Raw genomic sequence first — 19,611 nt, forward strand, 5'->3', positions numbered from 1 at the left:
GGCTGCTTGGGAACTAGTCCAGATAAATCTTGAAAACCTCCAAGGATGGAGATGCAATTTAAGAAGTTGGAGCTGTTCCTCCAACAGTCAGTCTATTAACTCTCTTCTCAGTCTATTAACTCTCTTAATCCTGTTTGCCAGCTTAACAGTTAATAAACTTCTAAAAATCATTAGTATTTAGTACTCACAGGCCAAGAGCACTATCTACTGATGATGAGACATTAAAGACTTGTAAAATATAGACAAGATCAACACAGAGGAGTAATAAATGAAACTTTTTTGAAAGCTCCTTCTCAAGGAAACTTGTTCATGAATGTTGCTGTGGTATGCGAGGGGTTGGAGGGAAAGAGAAACAATACTTAACCTACCTAAATACATTGCATCTACCAACTCCCAGGAAACAACTAAAAGGTTTTTCTGCATGAATAAAATAAAAAAGGATTGTAACACAGATGCTGTGTTAAATTCCTTCCTAAATGAATGTGGAGGTGTACAGGGCTAGTTGTCTGCCTTGCCTTACAGTTATGAAAGGGAGACTGAATTAGAACTAAAAGTTGGAATTGTTTACAGAAAAAAAGAACTTATCTAGAAGACCACTGTAAAATACAAAAGGCCCAAATCACAGAATGGTTTTGGTTGGAAAAGATCTTAAAGCTCATCCAGTTCCAACCCCTGCCACGGGCAGAGACACCTTCCACTAGACCGTGTTGCTCAAAGCCCCATCCAACCTGGCCTTGAACACTTCTAGGGATGGAGCAGCCACAGCTTCTTTGGGCAGCCTGGGAAGAAACACCTTTAAAGTTTAATTTAGATTCTGTGACAGGACTGTATACCAGTATGCGATGTTCAGGTAAGACAAGGCACCCTGCTAGGATACATGAGACTTCATATTAAACCAGTCATGTCACTTTAGACTGCTCTAAGTTGGAACTTGGCCCTGGCCAGTACCAGTTGACACATTAATATCCAGTCCTGCTCAACAAACACTTGGGTTGAGTAGCAGTTGTATTCTTCAGGGAGGTTCCAGTCTTCCATTTACTGACAACGGTTCCTCACAGGAACGTATGGGCTCATCCAACCATCTCACGGTGCACAGCTCACTTTTGTTTCCTTTCAAATCACGTTGAGTGACCCCACCATGCTTTACCCATGAGTTTCAGATTCTCCTTCATTAAATCTGCCATTGTACCTAGTTATTAAATAATCCTATATAGACGTAAGTTTCAAGGAGTTAAAACATGAAAACACCAGTGCACACTGAGTATACCATCTCTGATGTACCTCAGATTTTGGCAATGATGCCCAGGTCTGAACAAAGTTCACTCAAATTCTGGCAGACAGCGAACTCTGTAGTAGTGCAACTGTTACCTTCAGCGGGAAACTTTATAGCAACCGCTTACAAGAAAACTCAAAGTAAAAGTGAAAAAAAAAATACATGGGTACAAACTGGAACACAAGAGGTTCCACTTAAACTTGAGAAGAAACTTCTTCTCAGTGAGGGTGACGGAACACTGGAACAGGCTGCCCAGGGAGGTTGTGGAGTCTCCTTCCATGGAGACATTCAAAACCCGCCTGGACACATTCCTGTGTAACATTATCTAGGTGTTCCTGCTCCGGCAGGGGGATTGGACTAGATGATCTTTCGAGGTCCCTTCCAATCTCTAGCATACTGTGATACATGCATTGACATTTATGAGGTACAAGAGTTTTATGCCAGCATCTCTCCTGTGTAGTGGTTTCACTAAAACATGTATGTTTTCTGCAGAAAGCTTGTGTCATTGACTAATCTAAGAATCCTCCCTTCCTAAAGCAGATACTGTTAGGTTTTGCAACAATCTCAACTTTTAGTAACTCAGATATACCACGGAAACCATAAATGTCCACTCTTCAAAACCAGACATGTGTCAACACAATGTTAATGTAGGTCAGATGCTCCTTGGAAAGGTCATGAATGTTAGCTTTCAAAATCTTCTGAAAAAAAACCATAAAGTAAGCACATTACATAAGTAGCCATCTTCCTATTCAAGTCCTAGACTAAGAAAGAGCTGGGGAACCCCACAGATCTTGGGACTTCTCTTGAAATATGGGGAAATTCCATAGGAATGTGTGGCATTTTCAGGTTCTCTATACCAAGAGAAAGTACCTTTTTTGCTGGGCTGGCAGAAGGAAGCAGTATTCCTTCTTCCCCTTGGAAATCCCTATGAGGTTGGGCTGAGCGCAGCTAAATCTTCAAAGTTAACACCGCACAGATGTTCTGATGCAGGTGGAGGCAGGGTAAGCTATGTCACATTGGCCTCTCTTTTCAGAAACTGGCAGCACTCAGAAAGCTGCTCCTGATAGCTGTCTGAAACACTCCAGGGGAAAACTTCTCCTTGACAGCTGCAAGGTCATTCACATGAGTCAAGAATGCAACTCAAGAAAACCCTGAAGCAGAGAAACACAGTGAGCGTATGAACATCACTGTTCCCACAGCACTCATTCTCTTGCTCTCAGTGCTGCAAAGGGCATGATCTGATGGAAACATTTTAACAGATGTTAAGAGAGATGACTTATGAGAAAGCTGACACATCTGAAATGTAACTAAATGTAAGTAGATGTGACATTACAAAATCACTGCAAAACTTTTCAGTGAAGCACTTCAATATTTTTCTATAGAGGTAATGACATCACAGCAAAATCCTGTATAGAATGCAGTACTGTCTTATGCCAACTCCCATAAAACTCCCATAAAAAAGAGATGCAAGTAATAGCCCATTCTCCATGCACCAACTGCAGAGATAATCTAGTCCATTCCCTGCCAACATCAAGCGTGCCAATAGCACAAACGTGATTCCTCTCTTTATCAATTCTGCATGTTCTCACAAACCTTAAGTCTATACAGTATGGACACCAACTCCATCCTTTGTGGAGACGGTTCTTTGCTTAGCACTGCAACACTTAGTATCGCATTAGTGATGGGAAGTGGCAGCTGGTTTAGCTAGCAGTTTATCTCTAGAAGGCAAATGATTGCTCAGTTTTCTCAGCACAGGCAGACAGAAGCAGCAATGCTGGGATTAGTGAATTTCTCCCTGCTAGGACTAAGCAGAGATTTGTAAATGAGTAGGGCTGATTTAAAGCTAATTTAATAACCATAGTGCTGCCTCTTCTCAATTTAACTTGTCTGTTCTTTTTGGAAACAGACCAACCTAGCAATCTGTGCCAAGATCGAATTTTGCTGGCTTGGATTTTCATAATGCTTTTTATATTCTCTATCTCAAGTGAGTAATGAATTATGTTTAGTTGTACTGAAATGGTTGTGAATGCATCTAGTAAAAAGGCACTCTCTGAGTCCTCACCTGCCACAACAATCACAGCAGTACCATTTACTTCACACCCTGACAGCGTTGTGGAGCGAACACCTGTGTGTTGTTGAGCCAGGTTTTCCAGACTGAGTTGTGAGGAGATCTTCAACGAACGTGAGAGACAACACCACAGAGGGATAATCACTTAATTTCTGAGCAAAACAGCCCAGATTCCACCAGTGACATACAGTTTGAGTGCCTGATGGCAATCTGTTCTAGGTACAACAGCATCATTTTTCCCAGTAATAATCACCAAAAATATCCACGTAAATGATTTTACAGAAACGGATACGGTACCTGTCTTGCCTCCAGGCACACAGACATTGTGCACTGATGCTAGTACCCATCTTCTCTTCATAATTATAGGATAAAATGACTTACATATCCTCCTCCTGAAGCTGTAATTCTGTAAACACTCACTAAAGAAGGAAATGATGTAACTGACACCAATAATCTTTGGATAGTCAACCCAAGCACTTCTCCGTTCTAAAAATAAGCTAGACCAAATGCTATGATTTTCTAATGCTTTAATGATGTATGATTCCCAGACACCGAATCCTGAGTATCTAAAATCCACTGAATTTAATACAGATGTTTAAACTAATTTCTTCTCTTCCCCACGCCAGGAAGAAGAAAATTCAAGAAACAGATGCACAGAAACAATTTAAACTGATGGGCTTCAGTTACCTGGACTAATGTATCTTCATGACTTGAGGATCCACCACATGTTTATGAAAAAGAGTCAAAAGAACTGTGGTGGCCAAGTTGGTCAGGATCAAGCAGCATTCTGATTTTGTATTTCACCCAAGCTCTGGCTTGTCTAAAATTGTAATTCATTCTAGTGTGCATCTGAAATACCGAAATAGGGAGACTTAGAAGAGAAAGGGCCACTTACTGAAATAACAGTGTTGCCTTCCTTCATTTTTTTATAGACTTCTCAATGATACCCTTAACCAAGTCCAATCTTATTAGAACTCACAACAGCAAATTAAATTACTTTCTGGGATGACATCAATGTGAAGTGCTTCTCACACTTCTTGCTCTTCCTTTCCTTTCCCCAGGTAAATACTGTCTCTAACATAATACATGCCTTTAGATTTTTTTTATATTGTTAATAAATGTAGTTAATATTATTCCACCAGGGTGGGCCAATTGAAGTTAAGTACATCTTTGCCAAGCCTGTCCAAACTGAAGCTAAATAACAGTCAGGACCCCCTGACTTTTGGAGGAGGTGTAGTGTAAAGGCTGAATTTAAGCCTGCCTTTAGGCGTGCCTGCGATAGAGACTGCCCCACAGCTCTGAGACACGCTAGCCACCGCTGCCTGAATATTCAAGGAGATGAAGCTGAGGCCAGAAAACCATTCCATTTTATGGAGTCACCGAAACTTTTGCTTTTTGTAGGACCAATGCATGTCACTATTCACCATCAGGCAGTACAGCAGTCTGATACCTAGGGTGATTTCCATGGAAAGGGTGTCTGCATTGGGTAAACCTTTTTCCCCTACCAGCTAAGATCATGGGTGAGCAGCCAGATGACCCAGAGGGCTCCCAGCAGTGAGTCCCATGGCAGCATCTGTTCCCAGTGAGTAAAGGCAGTGCAGCCATGGGGGGATTATGGAGTCTGCAACACCTGCAAGCCGCTAAGCTGAGAGTGAGAGGTCTCATCAACCCACAATGCTCTCACCCCACAGTCCTGCCCTCTCTCTGCTCCCAACACACTCCATGTTATCTTAGAGATTTTCTGAAAGGAAAGTAAGATTTTCATTTCAAGCATAGGGGAGGAAATTCAGGCTCTGCAGAAGGTATTTCGGGAAAGAACAGGGAAACACAGCCAAAAACAGCAGGCAGATGGTTCTTCCTTTTATTTTAGACCTCACCATTTTTACAACTGCTTGACCTGGCATGCATCTATTCACAGTCAACAAACTCTGGCGATGTTACAGAGGCTATATTTGGCTCAGTGTCTGACCCACAGTCAACAAACTTATTAAAATTAGTGGTACAAAGAAAATTTTCTGTGACAACTTTTCCACCCTAAAAGACATCCACTTGTCTGGTCCAAAATGTTTAATTTGCCATGTCTTTCAGTAAACCTTGGAGACTTGCACTTGGAAAGAATTCAGCCAGTATTTCAGGCTGCGCAGCACAACTGATACACTCTTCAGTGTCAGTGGTGAAGCCAACATACCAATAAATTTCATTAAGGGGTTTGCCAGTTCCCACAAGATTCTGGTACAGAGAAATTTGCGAAGAATTACAACAAGATTCAAACCCCCAAATTCCTACTGACTCAGAAATGAGTTTTACTAAATGAGACTTACTCTGTACCAACACTGGGATGGGATGAATCCCAATTTCTTACATTGGAAATTGCCATTGTTTTCTGGTTCAAAATCTATAAAGGTCTACTTTGCATATTTGACAGCTTTAGCAGTTACTGTGAGGTAATTCAGTGTGTTAAATAGCTGAAAAATGGAAACACCTCTCATCTGGATGAGCTAACTCAGATCATTTTCATTCAGCAAGCCAACCGATCAGCAGCCATGGTTAAGACTACATAAACCACAGGGACCTGTTCTCAGGCAACTGAGAGCAACCTACTCTTTCTGTTACCTTTTGTTTCTCAAGTTAGAATTTCTCGTTGCTTTCATTACGAATTCTGAAAGCACTAGGCCTCACAAAACTATCTCACTCACAGTTCAATTATGCAAGCCACACAGGACTGTTGGTTCAGCAAAGCATCCATGCTGGGGGAGACTGGGGATGCTTTGTGCTATTCTCAACTTAGCCATAAGTATTTCCTGAATTCTGTTTTTCAGCCACAATTACACCTGGCACTGTAGCCTTGCTGTGGTGCTTTCTGAATCTGGACGGTATATGCACAGGCATCTTCAGTGAGTAGCATTTGCCATTCTAGACATTAGATAAAACTACCAATATAGCCTGCAAAATATTCAAGGTAGTAAGAAAACAGCTTACTTGTCCTCCGTGCTTATGCAGTAGCTAGAAACCTGGTTTAGGAAGTAGATAAATTTCATTTAATCAGAAAATTACTAAAATCAGCATTATCATGCCACTGACAACAAGGCCTCTAAAGAAACTACTAAGTTTTCTAATTAAATTTCATGTATTGGCTTTTCAAAATGTCAAAACCAACAGATTCTAAATAGTTAGTACATCTGAAGCCCAGACTAAATATTTGCCCATAGGTCACTTCAGGGGAAAAACAAGAAACCCTTGTAACATATCTTAAGGGTTAGTTGTTTTTTAAGTTTAATTTACACAGATCTCTAACCTGGTAACATTCTGCCGCTTCAATCCCCTTACATGACCTTAGCCACGAAAAAAACGAAGCACAGTTATAGCAACAAAAGGTTTCCTTTAGGGATACAATGCTGAATTTATTCATAAAGCAAGCAAGCAAGCAAAAGCCAAAGATGTTATTCACTCATCTTCATACAGATATCTAAACAGCCAGGTAGGATATGTTAGAAGGGGACTGGATAGAAGGGATGGGAGCAAAGGATCTGCTGAACCAGAGAAGGAACACTCCACCCCACTACTTGCCTCGTTAGTGATTACTTCACCTCAGGGAAGGAGAAGTGCATTGTCCCGCCCTGGGCACCAGAAAGGGGATGCTGGAATGACTCCAGTTCAACTGTTCTGTAAAAACTCTCTGCTTCAGGTTCGCTTTTTCTAGCATGGTGTCAGGTGGGCAGATTAATGGTCACAAACAGGAACATTAACAAAACTATCCTGCAACCTGTATGTAGTGGATTTGACCAAATTTTTAAGCTTCCAGTACAAAGTTTATGTAAACAGCACTCTGACTCAGTCTGTATATACACACACATACATTTATGTAACTTCATATAAATAGAGTCATTATAGTCTAAGGATAACCTACATTAAAGAAAAGATACACACTGGATGAATAGGGGTAATGGAGCCACCTATCCAGTCATCTGTGTGCAGGTTCAGGGGAAGGATGAAAGGGAATATACCCCAGGTGCTCCTAGCTCACCTGCTCTTCCACCAGGCTCATCTAGCACAAACCTGCTGCTAAAACAGTGGTGTATTTTACATGACACTGTGCAGAGCACAGAATTGTCTTTTAAAATGTTTTTATTCACTTTGAAAACAAAGGTTTCCTTTAGTTGACTTTGCTTTTAGAGTAAATAGGACCCTTTTTTGTTTGGGACCAAAGGGAAAACTCCAATGTCTGATAATTAGATCATGATGTTAAAGACTTTGATTACTGTTGTAAGTCTGATGATGTTGCAATGCAAGTGTGTGAACAAACTACATTGCCCATTCTCACTTAAATACTAAAAATCTAGATGTATGAAGTACTAGACCTGGAGATTGAGCAAACAGCTGTTTTGAAAGGGGCTCAATCACTTCAGAAGCCACTGAAGCAAAAAGAGCTGACAAAAATGTTTGAATTAGCTCTAAAGAAACTTTTCAAAAATACCACTTGACTTCTAGAGAGTACTTAGTAATAAGTCACTGTCCTGCAGGGCAAATCTCATACGTGCTGTTCCGCTTCATTTTACTCAGTGAATGTCTCTCTTTTTTTACCCACACTACGGTTACTTATCTCTTCATGAGTTATAGATATTTTTCATGCTACATATCTGTGTAAATAATTGTGTTTCCACAGAGGCTTTATCTGTAAAAATTAGTATCATCTATACACTAAGCGCTATAAACTCAGCTCCCACAATGATGTTAAAATTATAATAGTTTTCTTGACATCAACTACCCTCCCAGTCAATTATCTAGCTATCTAGTCATTTATAAATACACAAAATGCAAATGAGAGTAAAATCTTGTCAACCACACCAAGCTCAATCAACAATCACTTAAAACTAATCACATCACAATTAGTCTTACAAAACAGGAGGTTCCAGCAAATTAAGTTCATCTACAGAAAATACAGGTCTAAATGAAGTATATTAAGAAATGCACTCTTTGTATAAGGTCCCCATATACAAAAGCCTTTACAGCTGCAGTGGGTGCTAACACCACTTTGAAATCTGCATGATTGGAGGTGTAGAGGACTGACAAATAAAGGAGAGACTGGCTCCTGGTTGACAGCAGAAAGTGCCCATAGGCCAAAGATTTAACATGCTCCAATTACGAAATATTGGGTAGAAAGATACAGGTCACAAGCTACAAAAGTAAAGCCAAGTGTGTCTGTGTTCCTTAAGGGCTAAACAAACTACGCTCGCAGAATAACACAACATGGTGATCCCATCTTAGTCTATCTCATGTCTGAAAAGAACAGAATTAGAATGAACAGATTCCCCTGAAAACCCCAGCTACGTCCCTGACACTACAGTAGCCAGCCACTTCACGGGAAGTGTAGTGCAAACCACAACCTTCTGATGAAAAAGGCACATTACCTATTTCCAATTAAATGCAACAGGCACACAGTTACAAATGCTCTAAGTTTTAGGTTATAATATGATACACTTTATTGACTTTTAGAAGTCACAAAAAAATCCAGTTTCTTTGGCACCACTAAATTGAACCAACTCTCAACTTCTGATATCTGAGGATAAAGGCAATAATGAACAAATATATTTGTTTTTTACCTGCAGATAGGCTTCTTTTTACTGTTACTATTTGGGCTTCATTTTATTTCTAGCCCTGCCTTCCTTCAACCACTTCTGGTGAGCACTACTCATGTGCAGTCAAGATTTATAGAATCAGGACAAAAACTCCTAACCAGGATTTAAGAGGGTAAGGCAAGCAGCAGTGCCTGCCTCCTACCAAAGTCTTGTGAACTGTCAGGGTTAGATGTTTTCAGCAGCACCAGCAGTATTCGTTCCTGGGACCCAAGAACATGAAGCTTATACTTGATATCTCTGACTGTACACCAATAGCTCAGGGCAGCAGGAACTACACTGTAAAGTAGCCTTGTCGAGAAGATCCATTTCTATATAAAATACCTATCAAAAATGGCAGGTAGTCACAAGCAAACCTCAAACACTCTACTAGATGAGGCACAGACCATCTTAATCAACCTGTGACCAAGTGTTGCAACAGTATTTTCCTTCCTACTAAAAAAGTAATCTTCTTTAGTGTATCATCACTGACTCTTTGTTACGCTGGACATGCAGAATAGCCTCAAAAGAGCCTCCAGCAAGCGTACTCAAATACAGCTTGTAACTGGATATACAAAACTACAGTAGAAAACCAAACACCTGTTGCTATGAAGAAAAGGATCCATTGTCTCCAAATCATTTTTGGGGAAGCCATTAAATGTTTGACATCTCAAGTAATGTCTCAAGTTAAGAGAATGCACTGAAAGCCAGTATTTCTGTAAGGCTTCTTAAGGGAAGGCTCTAAGCGTTTTACCTAATATTGTTGCAGTTTTGATTTCAGTCAGGGAAGCTGAGGCACAGTGTGCCAGTTAATGTGATCAGCCCAGTGTCACACAGCAGAGTTTCAGGAAGTGCAATCCTAGCCCAAAGCCATCACTGGCAAAGCTGCCATCTAGTACATGGGGTAGAACCTTGCTCCAGCTTTCCACCAGAGGCTTCCAGAGCTTGCTCCGTTTGTTCATTCTGCACTGCAGAAGGACAGTGGCCTTCTCCTCCTCCTGGCTTTGAGAGGCATAAAGCGTCCATAGTAGGTTGTGAGACCTGAAATAGCAGAGAATAACTTTCTACTCCAGAAGCACCATTACGGATTTTCATGGAACTACCAAGCACATGTTGCCAGGCGCCAGAGAGACTACCACACAATGCTGCTACCAGTACGTGTCTGATCAATAACAAGATGCTATACAACAATTTCCCTAATGCACTTGAGCTCTGTGAACCCCTGAACTTTCTATGCTTCAGTCTCAGATTTCAGTAATCATTTTCCAATGTTCAGTACCTCATCACACAAATGGACGAAACTCAGCCAATCCTACGTATGCACCAAGGAATAAATCCTGCTCTCTCCTACACATAAGTCTAAAGAGTGTTTGACCTGTAATTTCTTAGCTGTTTTTTGAAGAAGGGGTGCATACTCACGCAGTTTAATTTGTGAGTTTCTCCTTGATTCACTCGCCTAATGGTCCTTTTCTTCTTCTGCAGTTTACTGGGCTCCCGTCTGAATCTCCCACGAAAGCTCATTGTATCCATAGGAATTCAAGCAGCAAACAATCTCTCTTTAAAAGCTGTACTCCTTTAACCTCTTTCCTTCAGCAGCTTCAGCATAAGAACTGGAAGCTGCATATACTGTTCAATGGGGAAGTATGTCTAAAACTTACATGCTGTACTCACAGTAACTGAGCAGAAAGAAGAAGAAAACCAGCAACAACTCATTCCTTCCTGTGAATAATATTCTGCTATTAAGGCGAGAGTGTCTCATTAAACCCCCGCCCCCCCCCCCCCATGCAAATCAAAATAGGAAGTTGTATAAAAAAAAACCAACCACTTGCAACTGAACAGCTATCTTTGTCTCAAAATGCATTACATCCTTTCCTCCACACCACCTTCCCCGGTTCAAAAGCCGAACCAGCTGCACTCTTACTTCATCTGCATGTATGCGTCTGCAAACTGAAAAAAAGGCATTCACAGAACAACAACCTCCTACCAAGCCCTCAGTAGCAGACATCAGTCACAGAGTATGCAGCGACAGGTTCATGCTGCAGGGGTCCAGAATCATCTGTGTTTTTGGACCAAGGTAACAGTTCCGCTTTCAATGTGGCATGAAGCTTCCAAGAGGAAGCACCTTGCAAAATCCTAAATCTGCATACAGTTATAAAAAGGAAAAAACAGAGAAACGTGTATGCAAATATCCAAAATACTTTTTTTGGCTTGTAAAATCCTGGGTTTAGAAGTGCTTGCCTCCTGCCAACTAAGAAAAATCACTGCTTGCTTCAACCCTGCTCCCACCTGAAGCGAGAGTAAAGCTGCCAGACAGAGCCTGTTCCCCAGATGCCCCTGGCAGGGGCAGTCACAGCAGCACCCAGACAGGTTAGGAGACCCTCATTCAGTGCCTCAGAACCACAGAGGCAATGGAGCAGTGACATGAGCAATCAAACTATTCTTAATTAAGGTAGACACTCGCCCAACGCTGGCTGAAGGCTGGCAGGGCACAAAGGTCTTTTAGGACTGAACAAACCCCCTCAATGCCCACACATGTGCATTTACACACACAGCCCCTTTTCTTCTCCTTTTCTTCATCCTGCTGCAGCAGCAAAGCTGCATTCCCCAATGCACATAGTCTGTGTGGCATGCATTTCTTTTATTTACTTTTTTATTTATTTTTCCTCAATACCAGCATGCAAAACTGAAACAAATTGACTGTTTTTCTGCACTTTTTCTCCTTTTTTGGTCTGGATTTTGGAAACTGGACAATTAGCATCTTTTTTTTAATGAGATTTGCAACTTTACTCTGAGCGCCATTTTTTTCTTTTTCTTTCCAACAAACAAATCTGAGTTCTGTGAATCTTTTCACGCATTCTTCAGCATTAGTAACATTTGATCCAAAGTAAAAAACCTCTGCAGAATTTCCACAATTGTTCCACACGCCAGATTTCCATGCCAGGAGAGCAGTCACACCAAGCCCAGAATGCCTTACCTGAGCACTACAGAGAAACACATTGGTCTGATTAGCCTGCATTTGTCCTCCACAGTTAAAATATACTGCAACTTCAGGAATTAAAACCCAATCTCTATTATCTTTGTCATTTAGCTTTACCTTTGAGAAGATCACCTCCTTTAAACTGAGTGCTACCAGCCTGCTGCACAACTGCTCAAGATAGATTTCACTGTACTTAGCAGTGAAAAGCACCTTTGTCTGGCCCTAGAAAAGACAACACAAACCCTTTGCCAAGGTATGCAGACATTTCAAGTGGCTACCAATATAGCACTGCAACATTAACCAAGCTGGAATCACCCTTGTTTTCTCTCAAACCACCATACTACCTATACTGAGTCCCAAGTGCCTCTCACATAACATAGTGAATGCAGCTGCCAAGACAAGAGGTCCTTGCCAGAAGTTAAATTTAATGCTCGATCAATCAGCTCTGCTGGCTTAACTTTAAGCAGATATCAGTTCTTTTGTCTATCAACTCTTTTCTGCAACTGTCACGCAGAACAAGCTGAGCTTCATCTTGCCTTTCCTCAGGAAGGCCTTCTCCCAGCTTCGTGCGTTCAGCAGTACTGAGGAGCCCTTCCAGAGCATCCTTTCCACCAAGATAAGGGTCACCACCATTTCCTGAAACTTTGATGAACTTGTGTTACTCCCAGATAATACAAAAGATGAAGTTAGGTTCACGTTTCCAGCTGGTCCTTATCCGATTTACTCTGCTGAGTATCTTTCGTCCAAAGGTTTTTCATTCCTAATATTATTAAACCTAATTTATTTTCATATCTTTGAAAGCCAGTTTTTCAGACTTGACGTTAAAGGCACTGAGCATATTTTCTCAACAGCAAGGCATTGTTGAACCAATGAAATTACAAATAAGTTACAGCATTCACACAGATACAATCAGAATCGACAGCAAACAACTGCAAATAAAGATTCCACTTTCTTAGATCTGTTTTGAATGCAAACGCCTCTACAGTTGTAATGGGGAATAACATCTGCAGTCAAATGGGTAATAATGCTTTGTCCTGTAGCAGAAGTTCAAAGCAAACTTCATTAGCATCATTAGATTTTACAGTGTGACTGCAAAAGATTTCCTAACTTATCCTCAAAGACTTCTTTATCTCTTCAATTAAAGATATCAGGAACTTTAAGACCATCATAAAATTGGTTATGTTAACATGAATAAAGCTCCTGTGCTGCTTTTAAATTCAGAACTATTACGTATAAGAAGAGTTATCCCAAGAAAACAGGTATTGGGTCATTGGAAATCTGCAAGCCTTGGTTTATGTTTGTGAACTGCTGTACTTGATTCATACAGTCAAAATAGGGAAGTCAAAGCACTTAATAAAAAAATGTGCACTTCTGAAATGAAAGACAATCCTCTTGTAACAACACTTGCTTCATTTATGAATTAAGACCACTGTGATGACACTGACACCACCATTCAGGGGGTTTCCACAGCATAGACCAGTACTGAGAAATTTGGTTGACAAGATTAACACTTCACAACTTGGCAGAGTGCAGATCACATACCTCCCCACCTCCCTTGAATGGCTTGTGGCATTTCCAGCATGTCAACAAGCAATAACACCACTGAAGAAAAACCAAAGGATGCCAGCCATGCCCAACAGCAAGCCCTTGGAGCTGAAACAGAAACAATTCTGCACTTTGCAACCATGACATTAGCAGCTACCAACTCAGGTACCAGCGAGAAGAAAAAATATGGTACCTGGAAGAGGGTCATAAAGGGCTCCCCATCTTTAAAAACCAAACCAAACCAAACCAAACCAAACCAAACCAAACCAGAAAACAAACCCAACCAAAACAAAACAATTTTTATACGTAAACAACCACCAAACAATAAATGTAGCTTTCAAGCCTTCTCTGTCCCATATTACAGATGTAGGGTGCAGAAGTCACAAAACTTGGAGCCCTGGTTGGTTTACTCAACAACTGAGGCCAATAATGAAGAGATTAACGCATTTTATATCCCATAACATGCAGGCAGTGCCAGCAGACATGTTATATTAATGCATACTGATGCTGCTTTTCTCATATTCTTCACCTGGTCTTCAATTTCAATCCCCCAGCAAGACCACCATTGCTGTCTGTCACCCCCTGACCAGTGCACCAAGGCAACGCTGCCAGAAGTCAGTTATGCATTTGAAAAAAAGCAAGCTGTATCAGAAGTGATGCTTTCTGTGGTCAGACTGCTTTCTGGGAAATTGATTGTAGCAAGCAGCAACACATTGCAAGTGTTTTCAGATATGATTGCCAAAAATCTACTAATGGGACTGTGAGACTAAAACTTGAGGTGACAATGACTGGATGCCACACGTTCATCTTATCTGAATCTTCCAGTCATCAGGAATAGCATATGCTCTGTAGTGCTTTGTGTATGCATGGAAAATCTGCACTTCCTAAAAGCTTCATGTTGGACAAGTAAAGGAGATTACTATACTAGTACCAGAAACAGATTATTTTTATTAGCACCTACTAAAGAAGAAGGAAAGCCCTTGTGACCTTCATCCCAATCCCTTTGTCAAAGGCCGAACAATCTCAACCTGTCCCCCCACAAAAAAAACAAACAACAAACCAAAACAAGAAGAGAGTGAAATGCTTTGTATGCATCCATGCTTCAAAAATGTCCCTAAAAATAAAAGGAAAAATATATAACCAAAACAATTTAAATAGGTAAAACAATTCAGTTCATAGGCAGTAGAAACTACATCCGAAGCAACCCTTCGCAAAGCCAATCTGGTATTGAACCAACTGGAAGCAAATGACGCTGGTTTTTGAGAAATACGACTCCACCTATGGTCTAACAACTTAAGCTGAAACATCAACCTTCACATACAAACACTCCATAAAGTCATTAGAGCAGCTGATGCTTGCGTTTTGCTGACACATCCATACAGCTAGCTCCAGCCAGTCAAAGGGTTGGGAATCCATCATGGTTAAAAGAACACCAACACGCACGGTGGCGGAACAGTGTCCCTGCACAAATACCCATGAAAAGAAACCACTTACATTTGTTTGAGCTCTGCTAACAGATCTTTCCAGACTGATGTCAGTGACTCCACCTATTGTCAATCCATTTCTTCTCTTCCTAGCCTGACTGCGCCAGTACCAACGATTCCTTCCTCTGTGCCTCCATACATGCCCCAGATAGGAGTGTGCTTCTGCAGAACAAATCTGTGGGAGGCTGTTGTATTTCTTCATCCTGTGTGAAAGGCTAAAAAACACCCCCTAGCTGAACTGGTGGTGTCAGGAGCTGTCCACAGGCTGTACCTGCCAGTCTCTGTGCACTGCCAGAACCATTTGTCTATGGCTGGAAATTTCCCAGGGGGGTGTGAGGACAATGAGGAGAAGGCCTCCAGGAGGGCACTTTGGCAGCTTCCAGCCTGATCTCATACACAGCAGTCAAGTGCCCTGATAGCACATGTAATTCATCACCTCAAAATGGCCTTGTAATCACATACAAGAGCTTGCCAATAATAATGTTCATGCTCTAAAAGCCACTTACTACCCCTCTTCTGATTTTACAGCTCCAGAAACCCTCTCCCACAGCCTGGGAACACAGCCCTACATGCACACACAAGTTGCCACTCTCTCCTTGCCACTGAAATGTTCTTAATGGCTAACCCCACAAGAAGAGACACAACAGCAGCATCATTCCAGCAGCTTTCCAGTGTGGAAACCCACCTTACACTCCCTTGCCACTAGACCGAGAAGGGCCTTGGAAAACCTGATGATGCAACCACAAAGGCCTCCTGCTACAGCCATGAAGTATCAGTTAACAGAAAACCATTATCACAGCTCTCATGCTGGCAGCCATTCCTTATCTACTTGGTCACCCTCTGGGGAGAGCAGCCACTGGGAGCATGAAGAGAGGGGGTACTGGTACTGTGCCGTGGCGCTACCAGCTGGTCCTCTTTGCAAGGGTGTGGGTCCCCCTTGCATGGCAGAGATGTAGACTCACAAAGAGCTCAACTGAGCTCAGTCATCATGGGCTTTTGTTCTAGGTGTCTACACAGACAGGTTGGCAAATAGAATGCAGCAATCAGGTTGGAACAATAAGGAAGAATAAACTTTCCATTAGAAATAGTGTCCTGCTGATTTGCACAAAAGCAAAATATGCAATTAGTTTCTCCTTTACTCTGATCCACTGGGAAATCTCAAACAAATATTATCCTTTTTGTTTTCATCTATATGGACTAGAATCAGCCCTTGATAACAAAACACATAGTCATGAATGGCCGCAAAAGGTGCCTAAATAATTTAATCACCTAAATTTACCATCTCCAGACATGCTGATGCTGCTGTGATTTTAGCTTCCGCTACATGCTTTTCTGATTGTCATTCTAATACTTGCTATTCATTTCTATGCTATGCTGCAGACATGATTTTTCTTTTTCTTTATGAAGAAAAGCTCAGATCAGACAACATCTGATTTATAAAGAAAATCCACATTTTCACTCCATTTTGCAGCTCGAATAATTGAAGCAAAAGGAGGTCAGGCAACTCATTCATTTAGTCAAGGTCACAATCAACATCTAAAATGCCATTATATTGATATAAAATACCCTGGGACCCTCTTTGTGTTTTCTAAGCACTAAGATACACTCCCTCCATATGTGTGCAAGCTGAATGTACAACCATTATGGTGTTTAATATCCTACACTTGTAACATTCATTTATTGTCGTAAATCCCTGTATACTCTCTTCTAGCACTTGTGGATATCTTAATCAATTAAGAAAGCATTTGTATATAATAATTCATCATCTGGATCCTATAACTGAAAGCTAAATAATGGCATTTTGGAAGACAAAAAGCACAAATTCTAGAAGCAGATAAGCAAAATCATTTTCTTATTTTAGCAAGAGTGAAAATATAAAACTCTATAAGTCACATTTACATTAATTAGGTTTGGTATGTGGAAAAGAGAAAAAGTAACTTGCATTCTTTTGACACTAAATTCCAGTTCATGGTCATACTGGGTAGGATGAAAGTTCATTTAAGCCAGATGTCTGCACCTGTGAGAATCTACAGATGCTTAAGTGAAAGTACAGAAATCAGCCGGTATAATAGCATTTCTCTTGAATACTCTTCTAATTTCTACTTTCTCAAGTTTCCAGCCTGAGGTGGCACCTGCGCATTTACCAGTAGTCAATGACTTTTATCTCATGAAGTTTTCCGGTCACTCTTTAAACCTACAGAGACACTGCAGATGTTGAACATTCTTTGGCAAGGAAATCCAGTTTTAATATTCATTCTGTGATTTCTTTTTTCTCCAAGCTTGTCCCCCCCGGCCCCGTCTTAGTTTTATTTGATGATCCCTCCTTCTCTTGTTGAGAGAAGAAACGGCAAGCAAAGTCTACACACCTCTGACTATTCTTGATTTTTATAAATTGCATTGTATCCCCTCATAGTTATTTTTTCAGGCCAATCCAGGTACAGTCTTTGTCTATACATGTAGACTACTGACATGCAGTCACTTTGCTGATCTTCTTCACTCTCTGTGATTTTCCAGTTCCAGCAAGTCTGGCTTGAATTGTACATGGTATTAAAGCCCTCCCAAGAAGCTGCTATGAAGACTCTGCTATCCAAGGACAGATCAAAAGGCAAAATTTATGATTCCTCAGTGAGCTGGAAAGCAGGATCAAAACTATGTCCTTCTTAACACAGTAAAGCTGCTCTACGCTTACAGGTCCCAGAGCCTGTGCAAGACAGAGAGCTGAATCATAGTAATTCCTCTTCATTTACCTTCTCCAGATGATTTTCTCTGATGGGATGAGAGCCCTGACCTCCTGTTCTTCCCTACTCCCACATCTTGCTCTTTGTATCCAACATGCAAAGACAAGCCCTCGCACCTTCACTCCTGCCTTATCATCAAACTTAAAGTGGTCATTAATAATTAATTCTGCACCAAGATGTTTATTTTTCACTTTTAATCTGGAAATTCTGGGGGGCTTTTGATATTTTAGAAATTCTGGAAAGTCCAGAAAATTCCCTCTTACTGCAAAAATAGCTGGAACATCCTTACTCTTATTTTTATTAAGCACCACTTAAGCTGAAAACAAAAGAATTGGTTAGGAAATCTGACGCTAAGAGGTTAACTTCTGATTTCCTACAAATACACACTACAGCCAGGCATAAACAAGTGCCAGAAAAGGATGTGGACTGGAAATGAAACGGAGTTCACTGCAGCTCCTCCTCACTCAACTCCTTGCTCTGCCTGAAACGCTGCAGACACCATCTGACTCAAGGAGCAAATCCTTTTGCGAAGATCCTGCCAAGAGATACAGTTGCCTCTTGAATGTTTTTTACAAAAAGCACTGTTTAGCCACCAATTCAGATTCTTTTTGCAGGCTTATGTAACTTAAAATTGCCTTTGATTCCGCTAAGAATGGAAAATTGGCAAGGACTTTGCATGTACAAAAGCTTTTGGCAGCTTAAATATACTGTGTAAAGAACCTTCTCAGTGGGAGCTGGTACAAACTTTTATGTCAACTCATCTCTCAAACATTTCATTTGGGCAGGTCCTTTTTGGTGCGTTCTTCAAGAACTGGGTTTTTTATATAGTGGAAACATTTTAGAGTTACATTTTATTAACTGATATTTATAGCTTCATTTAGATTTGGAGAAGTAAGGCAAAAACACTGCTACAATTCCAGGATTCACTTTTTTTACATAAAACCAGAATTAAGCAAATCAGTGTTAGTAAAGATTTCTATTATTTCCAAATAGTTCTTCAGTTTAAACTGTGTTAATGAGTTTTCTCTATACCTCCATATGTTCTGCTAAAATACTTTGTATTTACACAAGTGTCTAAGGAATGAGCATGCTGTCTGTCAGGGCTGCCTGGTCAGAGGGTTTCTGAACAGAAGTAGGTGACAGATGCACAAATACTCCCATCATGAGTCTTTCCCCAGCGGATGTCTTTGCTATGTTGTCAGCACAAAAAAAATCACATGCCACATGGGGGCAAAGAATCAGATGCACCACAAACAACAAAATGTATCATGTATCTTAAATATTGGGAAACGTATTCATTAAAAGTCTGCATAGAAACAGTAAATGTTTCCTCCTGGATATACCAGATTCCAGGTTTGGATTACTTTCCCTGTATCTTCCACACATCTGCTGCTCTGTTCATTGTGTTCATTGTGATGTGTTCTGGAGCACACGTCTAACACCTGGGAGCAGAGAGGCAATAAGGGACTTGGCTTCTTTTGTAATAGGACAGTTAAAAGTTAAAAGGAGAACCCAACTACAAGGTTTTAAGGCCAAAGAAACTAGACGTTCCTGGCAACAAGCAAGCTTTTAGATAACTGCTTAGATCACTGTACCTCCTAAAGGGCTGTGCCTTTGTTTAAACCCAAAGAGCCAGAGGAACTCAAGCACTGCAGAAGCCAAAATAAGAGTCACATCCTGAATAAGGAAATTCAGGCACAAGCGCCACCTGGCAGGTGGAGAGACAAAACAGACAGCTGGATGGTCTGCGCTGGGTTGTTTCTTCTGAGGAGCTCTAGGGAGATGCTAGAAAAGGCTCCCCAAGCACATAGAGAAGGATTAAAGACAGGGAAAGAGCTAAGGCACTGAAAAGAAGAAAGTGCAGATCAGCTGCGTGAATACTTTTTATTCTTTACCTTCAAGCCACAAGTATCA

At 40.9% G+C, this 19,611-nt stretch overlaps 1 protein-coding gene across 9 annotated transcripts in view; it reads right to left on the minus strand.

Moving 5' to 3' along the window:
* DOCK10 (dedicator of cytokinesis 10) overlaps positions 1-19,611 on the minus strand; it is a 161,068-nt gene that overhangs the window by 98,954 nt on the left and 42,503 nt on the right. The window contains exon 1 of one of the 9 annotated variants that reach the window (XM_057417159.1): positions 10,373-10,679. The exons of 7 other annotated variants lie outside the window; for them this stretch is intronic. In XM_057417159.1, the coding sequence (XP_057273142.1) occupies positions 10,373-10,483 (111 nt within the window). In that variant the 5' untranslated portion in view covers positions 10,484-10,679. Of the gene's footprint in view, positions 1-10,372; positions 10,680-19,611 lie in introns of those variants that run through there. One more of the 9 variants, XM_057417161.1, reaches the window with a different exon arrangement.

This window comes from Pezoporus wallicus, unplaced genomic scaffold (assembly GCF_028554395.1).
Source record: "Pezoporus wallicus isolate ANWC-B61680 ecotype Strahan unplaced genomic scaffold, APGP_CSIRO_Pwel_v1 contig_360, whole genome shotgun sequence".
NCBI lineage: Eukaryota > Metazoa > Chordata > Aves > Psittaciformes > Psittacidae > Pezoporus > Pezoporus wallicus.